At 36.2% G+C, this 13,864-nt stretch overlaps 1 protein-coding gene across 1 annotated transcript in view; it reads left to right on the forward strand.

Annotated features, from left to right (window-relative positions):
* Positions 1 to 13,864, forward strand: part of LOC101571849 (vomeronasal type-2 receptor 116-like) — a 48,076-nt gene that overhangs the window by 32,162 nt on the left and 2,050 nt on the right. Inside the window, 3 exon segments of the mRNA XM_023707444.1 lie at positions 8,459 to 9,265; positions 9,983 to 10,210; positions 10,543 to 10,666. Coding sequence (XP_023563212.1) covers positions 8,459 to 9,265; positions 9,983 to 10,210; positions 10,543 to 10,666 — 1,159 coding nt within the window.

Here is a 13,864-nt window from a genome sequence, read left to right on the forward strand (position 1 = left end):
GTTCATGAACTCTCTGCTTACCTCATGTCCTCATAACTTTTATTTACATTCTCTTCCAGTAGATTTAGTGTTTGTGTTTTAATATTTAGATCTTTGATTAATTTTTACTTTGTACAGTGCATGGTGATAAACTTGGGCCCATTTTTAATCTTTGACACATGAAGAACCAATTTCTTCATTACTATTTATTAAAGGGGCTACCTTACTTTCAGTGAGCATGTTGGACTCTTGACAAAAGAAAAGGTGGTGGAGTGTGTTTGTAGTTGTGTCTGAACCTCCTAATTTGCACCATTGATCCATAGGTCTGCTTTTTTTTTCTGCCAGAACCATACTGATTTTATCACAGTAGCTTTGTAGTATAATTTCAAGTCAGGGGTAGGGATGCCTCCTGCCTTGGCTTTGTTGTAAGTGATTGCTTTTGTTATTATTGGTCTGTTCTGGTTCCAGATGAATTTTAGAAATTTTCTTTTATTATCAGGAATCAAACTCAGGAGTTTAAGCTTGCCAAGCTGGGCTTGGCAACTGAGCTATAACTCCAGCCCTAATAATGTTTACTCTAGATCTGTGAGGTATACTAATGGTATCTTGATCAGGATCGCATTGAGTCTGTATAACAGTTTTGAAAATATGGCCATTTTCACAATGTTGGTTCATCCTATCTATGACTAAGGAATATCTTTACATTTGTTCTAGCTAATCTATTTGTGAGAATGCTGTATCAAAGATTCCCATTGCAATTGTGCTAGTGCTTATTTTATTTTTCCTGTCTGTTAAAATTTGTCTTATATAGATGAGTGCTTCTGCCTTTGGTTCATCTGTACTTATGATCGTTATGTGTCCCTGTGGATATATTCCCCTAACAAGGATGTAGTGACCTTCTTCATCTCTTTTGATCATTCTTGGTTTCAAGTTCACATCGTTCACAAACAACATAGCTCCCCCTGCTTTTCACTGGGTTCCTGTGGCATGCAATAATTTTTTTCCATCCCTTGACTTTTAATCTGTGAATTTCCTTTTGAATTAAATGTTTTTCTTATATACAGTATTTTCAGATTTTGTTTCTTATCTATTCTGCCACTCTGTTTCTGTTGACTGATGAAGAGAAAACATTTACATTAATGGTTATAACTTATATGTATTATCTTATCTTTGTCATGTTATTTTCCTCTTGTTGGTTCCATACTTTTTGCCTCTGTTTAATTGTTTGTACTGCTTGTGGCTCCTTTCTTCTGTTGTTCATAGATTTGTGCTCATTTTTATCTCTAGGATATCTGTCAGTACTCTTTGTAGAGTTGGTTGTTTGTCATGAGTTTCTTTCTTGTGGAATTATTTTTCCATAATTTTGAAAGATAGTTTTTCAGGGTGCTTCGTTATTTGTTGGAAGTTGTTTCTTATTCAGATCTGAAATCTTCACTTGGTTTTGTTGAGATACCTGCCATGATTCTGATGGAATTTCCTCTACAGGCGATCTACTTCTTTTCTCTGACACCTTTTTAAAAATGTATTTGGTGCAGGGTCTCACTACACAACTCAGAATCATAATGAGCCCTCTGTTTTCAACTTCCCCAGAACTGAGGCTGCAGGTGTGTGCCACCACACCCAGTCTGGTAGCCGGCTCAGTGCACATGAAGGTGGCCTGTACAGCATGTAGTGCTGGGGATTGAAATTAGGCCCCTGCACTTGCCTTAGCAGGTACTTTTTCTGCTGAGTTATCTCACTGACCTTCTCTACCAGCTTATAGTATTGTGTTCTCTTGCTGAATTTCTTGGACCTTGATTATTATATAAATGGGTATATGTTTATTTTGGTTATGGATAATTGGAGTTCTATATGCCTCAGTTATGGTAGATCAGACTGTTTTCCTATGCTTCAGACATCTTTTGATACTCTTTCTCCAAATAGCCTTTATGTAGTTCATGTCGATTCCTTTTTGTTGACACCTGTCTTACATCGTTTTGCTTTGCATCATCTTTCAGCTGTTGGATATTTATTTCCTGCTTCCTCATTAAGTTTAAAAGATCTTTCCTTTTGCTATCACTAGCTGCAGTTCTGTCATCCAGGTCTGAACATCTATCTTCAGTTTAATTCAAGCAGTTGTGTCAGATCTCAATGGAATTTTTAACTTTCTGGATATCTCTTTACATATGATCTTTGTGTTCTAATTTTCATGACTATGGACTCTAGTTGCATCCATTTACCCATAAAAGCTTTGAGTTTGTCTATTTTTATAGCAATGAAGCATTCCATTATATAAAAATGCCACATCTTTTTTATCCATTCCTCAGTTAATGGGCATTGAGGTTGTTTGCAAGATTTAAGTATGGTAAATTGTGCTGCTATAAATGTGGGTGTATGTATATTACTGTGACATGATATTTTCAGTTATTCTGGGAAAGTCCACAGGAGGGGAGTATCTGGGTTGAATGGAACCTCTAATCCTAATATTTTGAGGAATCTCCATACTGATTTCACAGTAACCTCTTCTTAATTTCTAAAACCATCCTATTTATTTTGTTACATCACACTCACAAGCTCTAGACGTGAGGCTCGTCCACTGCACTTGAAACACAATTCAATAAAGATAATAGTCTAACCCAAGTTAGAGAAGAAAGCTTGATTTTGACAATTCATGTATTTAGGTGGAAAATTCAATATTCTCAAATATGTCTATGTTCTATTGCATACAATTTTGAAATATCCAGGTTAATGAATACATAAACATTTTCATCTAAAAATGTCTTTGTATAATTTTTTAAACTCATTTGATTCACCATATTATTTTGTTATACAATTATTTTAGTTAGTTTTCTCCCATTGATAAGACAAAAGGTACCCAACACCCAATGTAAAAGGAGGACAGCTTTATTTCTTTCATCATTTGTAGAGTTTTTTTTTCATAATCATCTGTCTCCAAAGCCAGCTGATAGGAGAAGGCAAAAATTAATGGTGGTGGAAAACAGCAAAAGCAAGAAAGCCAAAGGATCATCATGCCTCTTTCTGTCCTTTATGTTTTAGTCACACACCTCCACTCAGGTCAGCTGTAGTGTTCACAAGCTCTCCATGCACCGCTCTTGCACAGGGTCAGGAAGCTTACAATATGAGGATCCTGGATGCCTCCTGAGTCACTTAGCTAAACTAAAATTCTCAGGTTGACACAATGAATCAAACATTACATCTTTGACTCTAAAGGAATGTGCTAGGGCATGTTCTCTACAACTCAGGATATAGAACCCCTGAGGTACCTAATCAAACTTCCCAAATTGACACAATGTATAAAGTATTACAGTTATTATACAAATATTAAAATTTCATTATATCTTAAAATTTTTTCACACTCTGAAGATTTTGCACTTACAGCCCAACTTTATTTTGACTAGCTGAGTTTCAAATGCTAGTGAGGACATTAGGCCAACACCTTACAAACTGGAAAATAAACCTTTTCTCAAAGTATTCATACTTTAATATTAAAAGTTTATCCTTATAAAAATAAACATTTCTTTTCATCTTTAACTGATCGCCTATAAATAACACATCAATTTATGAACAAATACTAAGACCTAGATAATAAAGTCTAAGTTTACATTGAGGCTCATCCTTTTGCTGGTTATTTAGATTTTGATAAATCCAAGATGGCATGCATTCAACTAATAAATTATTACTTAGAATAATCTATCTACAGTGAAACTTCGGCTGAGTTTTGGGGCTATAAATGTTGCCTCCACTTCCCTAACTTTCAAAAATTTGAGTGAAGGGAAATACAGAAGTCTTTTTCATCTTTGCTCCTTTGCTTCAAAATAAGGGACAAAGAGAAATTTGTCACACAGATTCCTGTTCTCATAAAAGCCTAAATCATGGTAGAATTCAAGGATGTAGGAATAGAAATGAATTCTGACAGTATATTAAATCATGGAATGAAGGTACTTGAAAGGAACAAGCAGTGAGGAAGTATGCTAAATCGCACAACTCAAAAGTGCCTTGCTTTTCAGCACTGATCTTTGGTCACTAATTTGGATTTCCTGGCTATAGTGCAATTTGTATCCCAGGCAACAGAAAGCAGGTGTGGGTATGAGTTTCAGAGCACATAACTGGTACACGGAGAATACAGATATACAGGGACTGTCCTGTGGCTGCAACTCTTGGTCATGAGCCTGTCTTCTTTTGGAAGAATAATGCCCAGTATTTCTTGACCGAGCTTGTGACTTTTCAGACTATTTCAAAAGAATCCTAACATTAAGTGCCCTAGTACAAACTATTAGCAACTCCACTAATGGCATCTATGCCAGTGGTTTATTGACAAAGACTTGGGAACAAATCTGCCCAGGCGGAGGTGACCTCTGGGATGTAGCTATCAGTGGAACTGCATTATGGTGGCTCCAGGTGGAGAAAATGCTACTCAATCATAATTGCTGCCTTCTATTTTCCTCCTGGATAGAAGACCTCAGATGTAGAGGCCTGAGGGTAATGGCAGTAAACTTCTCCAGGTATATGGATCAAGCAATGGTGACAGGAGACAGAGCATCAGACAGTCCACCTGAGTCAGAAAGTGTTAGGTCGAATCACACATAAAAGGTATTTATTTATCTGGCTCAGATTGCAAGTTTCCTCTTCACTCAGCCCTCATATTTGAATACATATCTAAGATGTTGCCTTTGATTATTTTCTTCCTTCTCCTGCAGTGTCCTGCCTTAGTGTATACTTTGGAAAATGAAGCCTGCCTTTTCCAAAGGAGCACCAGTGTGCGTAGGGATGGCGATATGTTGATTGGGTGTTTCTTGCCTCTTTATTACTATATCTACTATAGTGGTATCTTTGATATAAAGCCTATTACAGACTTCTATTTCATTCAGTAAGTGTCTTCTTCATTTATTTGTTTTCTTGTGGACATTAGAATAATAATGGCTATGGATATGGATGATGGCTATAGATCGCTGCGTCAATATTCTCTATAGTACCACCTGTGCTGCCCACTCACATGTGTACAAGAGGCCTGTTTATAAGTTTTCCTAGTCTGCTTTTTATACTTCTGCATGTGGGAAGACAATACTCTTTCTGTTTGTGTTCCTGGCTTCTTGTTCTCACTCATGGAACCTGAGCAGGACCTCACCATCGACCGTGGTCCAGGCTCTTCCTCCTTCCTTGATGCCACTGCACTGCATTAGTTGATGTCTTCCATCTCAATTGATCCCTTAGAGTGAACTGAATGCTAAATGGCTGTTACCAAATATCCCCTCAGACAATCAAGGACTTGCTGGTATTTCTCTAGATATGCATACAATCCCTTGCATTATTACAGACAGTCTTCTGATATCAACCCTTCTGGTTGGAATAACTTCGTCCTGAAAAATATTCAGTTGCTATTTCAAATGAAACTTAGGGTACCCTAGGACTCTTAGAGTTGCAAACTGGGCCCAGAGTAAGGGATGAATCATCCGTGAGACTTTTCCCTACCAATGCAGTTCTTCCTGAGATGAATGTGTGTGCCTTTTCTCTAATCAAGTACTACCTTATCAGGCCATTTTCAAAAATACAAGTTGTCATAGATGTGCTCAATTACAAACATATACATATTGTACTTATTTAAAAACATGATTAATGAATTTTCCAAAGTGTCAGAGAATTCCAGCAAATGAGTTGTGCTTTTGTAAGAAAAGGAGATGTCAGTGGAACAGTGGTTTATTGAGTCTTATTGAAAAAGCTGGCCCACAGTGTTCCTGTGGCTGCTGCCCGTATGAAGAATTAAAATTTAATACAGAAAGATCTTCCTTGGTCATAACACAGTACCACTTCCTTGTTCTAAATATTGCACATCAGGATGCTTGGCTGACTTCCTGATATTAGCAGAAACTCATTGTTCACCTGGCCATATCTCAACATGTGTTCTCCTACATGTGTAGAAAATGCTAGGCTTGCCTAAGCAGGTGCATTAGTCCACTGAGCTATCTTGCTCACCTCATAAAATGTGACCCTTTTTTTGTGGTACCAGGAATAGAACTCATGAACTTGCACTTGCCAAGCAAGCACTTATTCCATTGAGGTACCACCACAGCTCTTGGATTACTTTTATATACTATAAAATTATTTGGTATCTCTGGAATTTATTTTGTGAAAAATATGTATATTCACTTAATTTCAGTTTTCACAATAGTTTATTTTTCACTATGAAAAACTTAATTGATATTTAATGAATTTCAATGCAAATCTTTTGGCCTAAAGGATACATGATTATCAGATAGAGAGAGACAGAGAGAGAGAGAGAAAGAGAGAGAGAGATAAATAGATAAGGACAGATAAATAACTTTTCAATAATCAGTCACATTGATCCATGTATTAGTTGCTTTCGCTCTAAATAACCTGTTCCTTTTATGTTCTCAATCTCACTACTTTCATAGATTATGCAAATTTCAGAGTACTTGTGCAATATTTGTAACTGATATAAAAATTTTCTCCTAATGTTTATGAATAGTGGCAACATTGATAAAATAGTTTAATATTAACATTTATAAAGTATTCTTTTAGTGTTTTTAATCTCTTTACTAGAATTTTATGGCTTTAAAAATGTCTTATAAGTGTTGTTAAGGCTGCTGCTGTACATGAATGATTTTCTCAAAAGATTTTCACCTACAAATTGTATATAAGGTATCTTTAATGTTCTCATATACTTCCTTTCTGTTTGGGGCCTGTACCAGAATACTATTTAATATTTTAGTTGAATAATCTTATTCCCAATGGGATATTCACACGTGATTGTTTCCACAATTCTTTTTCTCTCCTACCTTGATGAATATTTATCCATGTAGAAACTCTGGAGTGACACTAAACAACTCAGATGCTAACAAAGTAATCTTGTTTTGACAACTTTATCAATGAAAATGCTTTTGATATACAGTTTCTTTAAGAAGCTTCATTCCATAACATTCAAATGAGATTGCGTTTCATCAATAGTAAACTGAGCTTTCTTTACAGAAATCTCTCAGGAGGATAAGGGCAGAGAAATTATCTGTGTCCTAGATCCCAGGAAAGAGGGTGACTTGTGTTTCTGTCTCTCACCCACCTGCATTGTGACTCACTGTTTTATTCTTTAAGAAAAACCTTGGTTTTGACTTGAAAGAATTTTAGTTTTATCTTTAATGATCAGATACTATTATGTATATTCATAGATACAATGTATTATGCCTCTAATATACACATTGCCTACTAGTTACATAAAGTGAACATTAGCCCAGTATTTCTTCACATGCATAAGTGTGGATAGAAATTGTGTTTTGCATAAATGGAACAATAATATTATATAAATACCTTTTTCCTAAGATAAAAATTACGCAGAAATGGATGCTTGTTAGTATTGAACTCTATACGAACATAAATAATCATATTATTTTTCTCCTTGCAAACAGTGACAATATATTAAAAGATCACATTTCTTAGCAACCTACATGGTGTAATTCTATACACAAATTTTATTTTCAATATAAGTGTATAGAAGATCATGTTAACTGTACAACAAATATAACAATGATTAAACAACTCATCCAGAAATCTTGTGAGGCCACTCAGGTCCTTCACGAGAAATTCAAGCCCATCATTCGTTTATTTCCAACTCTCTTCTAAAAAATCAAGATTCTGACATCCTCATATCCATCCATAGATTCTAATTATATGAGTGTGATGAAAGAACACCAACATTCAGAGCATAAGTGGTACTGGATTCAATGGGGAAGTAATGTTTGATTTTGTCTTTTCCCTGAAGACCTATGTGCTCTCTGTGCAGGCACACACCTAACAACTACCCGAACTACCTGGCCTTCACTTTTGCCATAGAAGAGAACAACAGGAATCCTCATCTTTTACCCAACATTACTCTGGGCTATGAGTTCCATAATTTCACTTAAAGTCACTGGAGAATGCTAGAGAATTCCTTCATTTTGTTCATAAGACAACAGGAGACCCCAAACTACACATGTGGAGCAGAAAGCCAGTGTACAGCAGTCCTGACAGAAAGGCCGTGGGGAACCTCAGCTCAGATTGCACCGCTGCTGGAGCTCCACAGATTTCCACAGGTGAGAGTTGGGGGAACAGAATTGATTGAAGAACATCTAGGATGCTTCACCTACCTGGAACATAGAGGGTTAAAAGTAAACCAAGGTTGAGGCTCTTTCAAAGTGTGTAATGCAACAGAGTACATACAAAGACACTTAGTGGGTTACACAAAATTTCTTTCCGTTGTTTTTTTTTGTTTGTTTGTTTTTACCAAAGAGGAAGGAAATCAGGATAAAAATATGTTTTCTAGATACCTGAATATATTCATTGAACTTGTTTAAAAATCTCCTAAGGGAAATGTGTAGAAGGATGAGAGAAAGGTGTTTCCTACAATTTAGAGATGCCACTCAGTACACTTGGGACTGCTATTGTGCTTTCCAACAACACATTAGTATACCACCCAGATTTCTTTCTCTTTTAGGTAACCTGTGACTCATTTGATCCTACACTGTTGGACACTGGCCTCTATCCCTCTCTTCATCAGGTGGCCCCAAAGGACACATATCTGGCCCTTATCATGGTGTCCTTGATGGTTCATTTCACCTGGACCTGGATTGGCCTACTCATCACAGAAGGCCATAAGGGTCTTCAGTTTCTCTCAGATGTAAGAGCTGAGATGGACAGGAACAGACTCTGTGTGGCCTTCATGAAAGTGTTGTCAAATGTGACTGTGTTATATGTTTTATCTGAAAAGAAACATGAAATTCTGTCTGTAGATACTTCATCTGCTAATGTGGTGATCATTTACTATGACACTGACAGTGCAAATGATATCAACTACACTATAATGCAAAACTTTGTGACATGGAAAGTTTGGGTGACAAACTCACAGTGGCATGCTGACCTGAATGGGAGAGATTTCATCCATGACCACTTCCATGGGATTTTTATTTTTTCACACCACCACGAAGAAATTTCACATTTCAAAAATTTTGTCCAACAAGCTACCCCTTTCAAATACCCAGAAGACACTTACCTCATTATGTATTGGTCCAAGAATTTCCATTGCTCATTCTCCACCTCTGACTGTGCCTTAAAAAACTGTACCCCTAATGCCTCTCTGGCTTGGTTGCCTCTGAATCAGTTTGAAACAGCCATGAGTGATAGGAGCTACAATATATACAATGCTGTGTACGCTGTGGCCCAAGCCCTCCACGCAATGCTTTTTGAAGAAGTGCAAAGGCTGCCACTGAGTAACAGACAAGTGATGATGTTTTCCCCCTGGCAGGTAATGTGACTTTGCTTGGATGGTAGGCAGTGTCATCAAGGTGCCTCTCTCAAGTTATTCTTTCTGTTTCATTCAAGATTATCAGAAACATTTCTACAAAATACTAGACATTGTGTATCACACTGTTTCTTAAAATGGTGATGTTTGATCTAAGTTAAAATGATCCTCCATCAAGGACACACTGACCAGGAGGTGGTGACAGCAGGCCAGCTCCTTGCTTCTGCATATGGGAGGTCAACACCTTACCCACAAAAGCATGTTCCATGCCTTTCTTAAAAGTCAACAGGAAAACCTATATTCACTTACAAAACCAGATGCCATTAAAAAAAAACAATGTGTAGAGTGAGTCTTCATTTGATTCTGCAAACTCTGCAGATACTGAAGTCATTTTGCTGGTCGATGCTATGGAAACTGTCAGATAGACAATCAAAGTTGTGGGTTTTAGATGCTTTGATTCCATGATTGATGGTTTTTCCTAACCCAATTGCATACCTTATTTAAATAGCTTTACATATAATACTATTTTCTTGAAACTGACATTTCTGGAGCATAGAAATATTTTCGTCCTCAGACATCCACGTGCTCTGATTTATTAGATACCAGCGTTAAAGTTCCTTGAGATAAATGGGATTGAATATGCTTAGCAACTCCCCCACCCATGTTTTCTGTCTTTATCCTGCAGCCCTGTTCACATAGGATGGTGTCTCTCTCTTTTAGCTGCATTCCTTTCTGAAGTACATTCAATTCAACAATCCTGCTGGAGACCAGGTGAACTTGGATTGGAGAAGGAAAGTGGATTCAGAGTATGACCTTCTCAACTTTTGGAATTTTCCAGAAGGCCTTAGATTGAAGGTTAAACTAGGCACATTTTCTTCACATGCTCCCGATGGCCAAAAACTGACTTTATCTGAGTATATGATAGAGTGGGCCACAGAAGTTACAGAGGTGTGTTGCTCCTAGTCACAGTAATTACTAACCACAAGTAAGCAAAACCATATCGTAGTAGGTTTTGGGTCCCTAATTTTGCTCATGCAATGATCACATGTGGAAATTAAATCAGTGTTCCATTTGAAAAAAAAAAATCATGAGCTTTAATATGATTGGGAAAGAAGTGCACTCAATTATGTTTTTGCAAATATGTGTATCATACTGTTCAAAAAATTAGGAATCTGACTACATACTTTTGCTTATATATGCATACAAATTAAGTTTATCCCTCTAGCTCTCAAAAAGTAAGTACATTTCTAAGAAGTCACAACCATTTATTTTTTCCTTAGATTCCCCACTCAGTGTGCAGTGAGAGTTGCACTCCTGGATTTAGAAGAAGCCCTCAGGAGGGAAAGGCTGCCTGCTGTTTCGATTGCACCCCTTGTGCAGACAACGAGATCACCAATGACACAGGTAGGAGCGTGTCCTGGGGACACAGTCTCGCTCTATGTTTTGTTCATTCCATCCATCCAGGAAATGGGAAAAGCTTTGTAGATGACACTGATGGTAAAATTCTTCTTTTACTTATCAAATTATTTGTTATGCTGAGTGTTACTGTCTGGTTGGAAAACACACTTTCCCCTTTGAAACATACACTCAAATTCCATTTCCTTTTATCCCCTTCTTATTTATCAGTTTTCTTTTTTGCATTGATAAAAATTGAAGCAAGATGTCTTTCAATGTTATATGTTTCCAGCTATTCTTTTTTTATTATTTTGAAACAGAATATCAGGTTTGCCTGAGAAAACCTCAAAACTTCAATAAGACGGTCTCAGCCCTTTAATTTTCAAGAATAACATTTATGCACCACTACATATGTCTGCACTGACTTTTCACGTCTCATTAAAAGCATTATTTCCTAAAGCTCAGCCCTTTTTCCTATCCTACAGCTTCTAAGTTCCGTTGCTGTCATGAAACTTAACAGGAAGTAGCTTTAACAAAAATTCTTTACAGTTTTTTTTTTTCAATTAAAGATAGACTACAGTGAAGACAAGTTCAGGCACACTTTGTTCCCCAGGGGCTGACACTATTCTTCACAGAAAGCATGTGCTCAGAGACTGAGTTTGATTGGATATATGGGGATGCTTTTTATGAACAAGTTTGTAACACAGCACAGTACAATTTCTGGGTTTTAATCTCGATCCTCCTAGAATGCACAGGTGGATGAGAAAGCCTATGGAATGAGTTGGAGTCTGTACTATAAAACTGCAAGAATGATTTGCACGCAGAATATGAGGTTTAACAAGTGAAAATACCTACATTTCTGGATTGCATCATGTGTATTTTTACGGAGGTGATAGCTTAGTATTATATCAGAATAAAAGGAAGTGACATAATCCTTGTTCAAATTAATAGAAATGGTCATAATAGCACATTCCCCATTCCTGTAATATTCAAATATGCTGAAATAAAATACATGTTTTTATTAAATAAACATAATAAATGAGAATGAGGATTAAAAAATGTCCCTTAAAATTTATAGTAACCAAATGCTAATGACCATTGCATAGTGGAACTATATTTCTATTGAATAATTTCTAATTTGGTTGTGGCTGACATAAATTTTGATTTTAGAACATAGTCAGTAACATTTCAAATGCTCTCTGAAATACAACAAAACTTGTTATGTATTATGTAATTTAAATATACATTCTCAAAAAGTATAAGAACATGTTAATTTTTAAGTACTGTATGTGCATACATAGATAACAATGGCCCCACTGATACACTTAATACATGCTCCTGGTATGTGTAATTCTCCATCATATATAGTGTATAGAATAGATCAAAGCACAAATTGAAGATCATGTAAAGTTGAAAATTCTGTGATTTGAAGGTAAAACTGCACTGAGATAAATAGGTATAATATACTTCTGTGCTGTTCTCTCTTTAAATAAAAAAGCTGGACTTCCATGTTGAAATATTTTCATGTGAGTAAAAAAGTAAAGCAAATTGTACACCAAAAAGTGAAAGATGTGTTGCAGTCTGGAAGGAATTTTTTAAAAGATTAAGGCAGAGTTGGGTTTTGTGGCTCCTATCTGTAATACCTACACTAAGGAGGCTGAGGCATGAGGATCATTGTCAGTTCAAGACCAGCCTGGGCTACAAAGTGAGCCGAAGGCCAGCCTGAACTGGATAGTGAGACTTGGTTTCAAAGCTAAAAAAAAAAAAAAGGATAAAGAAATTATGACACAGAGAAAACGAATAGAATTAAATGGAATCGGGTAACAAAAACAGCAACCCTCAGTACAATTAATCAAGAAGAAAGAGAAAAATTGAGAACTAGCATAATAACAGGACAGAAAATTGTCCATTGGTACAGTTATATACAAAACTTTTCCTATGAAAATAGAAGTAATTTCACATCAATCTAAGTCTTGAAATCTATATGAACAGATGGAAACTTAGCAAAACAACCCTAAGAACTAATTAAAAATCTCCATAGTACTAATATCTCCACAGAACAATGTCTGTTATAAGCTAGGTGTCTATGGTCTAATATTTCACTCTAAATTTTTGTTGATTACTAATATTAGCAGTGAAGTTTACAAGCATTCAAACACCTAGTAATACTGACCTCATTCTTTCAGATAGAGAAAAATCGATTTGTTTTAAGGAAGGATCTTATTGATGTTACTCAGTTGAAAGTGCACATAGGCAGACAAAGTTCACAGTCCGTTTTCCTTTTAAACTAGAATCACATATTCTGTTCCCAATTGAGCTGTGTACTCCAGGGACAGTACACCATAAGAAAATTCAGTTCATAAAATTATAATCAAATGTGCTAGATCCTGGACAAAGAAAAGCAATACTGCTAAGTGGAGACAATGTGCTAAAACTGTACATCACTGCGATTTACAAAGAAGCGAGAAGAGTGTTGCCTACTGAAGGAGGAGTAGAAGTCTCTGCCACCAAAAATGATCTCTATATTATCCTACAGCACACTTTAAAATTTGTGTCTTTTCCTTTCTTTCTTTCTTTCTTTCTTTCTTTCTTTCTTTCTTTCTTTCTTTCTTTCTTTCTTTCTCTTTTTTCCAGGTACTGGGGATTGAACTCAAGACCCTGAACTTGCCAGGCAAGCACTTCTCCTACTGAGCTGTCTCCCCAGCCCGTGTTTCATTTTTAAAAGCAAGAATGAAATAAGACATTTCTGTATCATAATGCTGCCAGACATAACACTCTACATCATGGTCAAGGTAATGAAGAAAGCACCACAAAATAAAAATATATTAGAAAGAGTTTAACATAAATGATTAGATTTTTCCAGGAATATTGTTTTCTTTTTTTTCCACCTTCCGTGATTCTTTCTTTCATTTTTTTTTTGAAAATTTTATTTTATTTTATTTTTCCCATAATTTTATTGATAAACAAATATCAATGAGACAGATTCAAATCAAATCGGTAGGACAGTTTCAATAATTAACACACTACATACATTCTTCCTAGTGGTTAATTACTATACAAGAGGTGGACTTGATATCCTATTTACAAACACCATTAAAACAAATCATTCGGGGCTGGAGAGATGGCTCAGTGGTCTAAAGCACCTACTTGGAACAAGCTTAGCAAAGCATCAGGGACCACGGTTCGATCCCCCAGCACCACATGCCA

The sequence above is a fragment of the Octodon degus genome, unplaced genomic scaffold (assembly GCF_000260255.1).
Source record: "Octodon degus isolate 3935 unplaced genomic scaffold, OctDeg1.0 scaffold00290, whole genome shotgun sequence".
NCBI lineage: Eukaryota > Metazoa > Chordata > Mammalia > Rodentia > Octodontidae > Octodon > Octodon degus.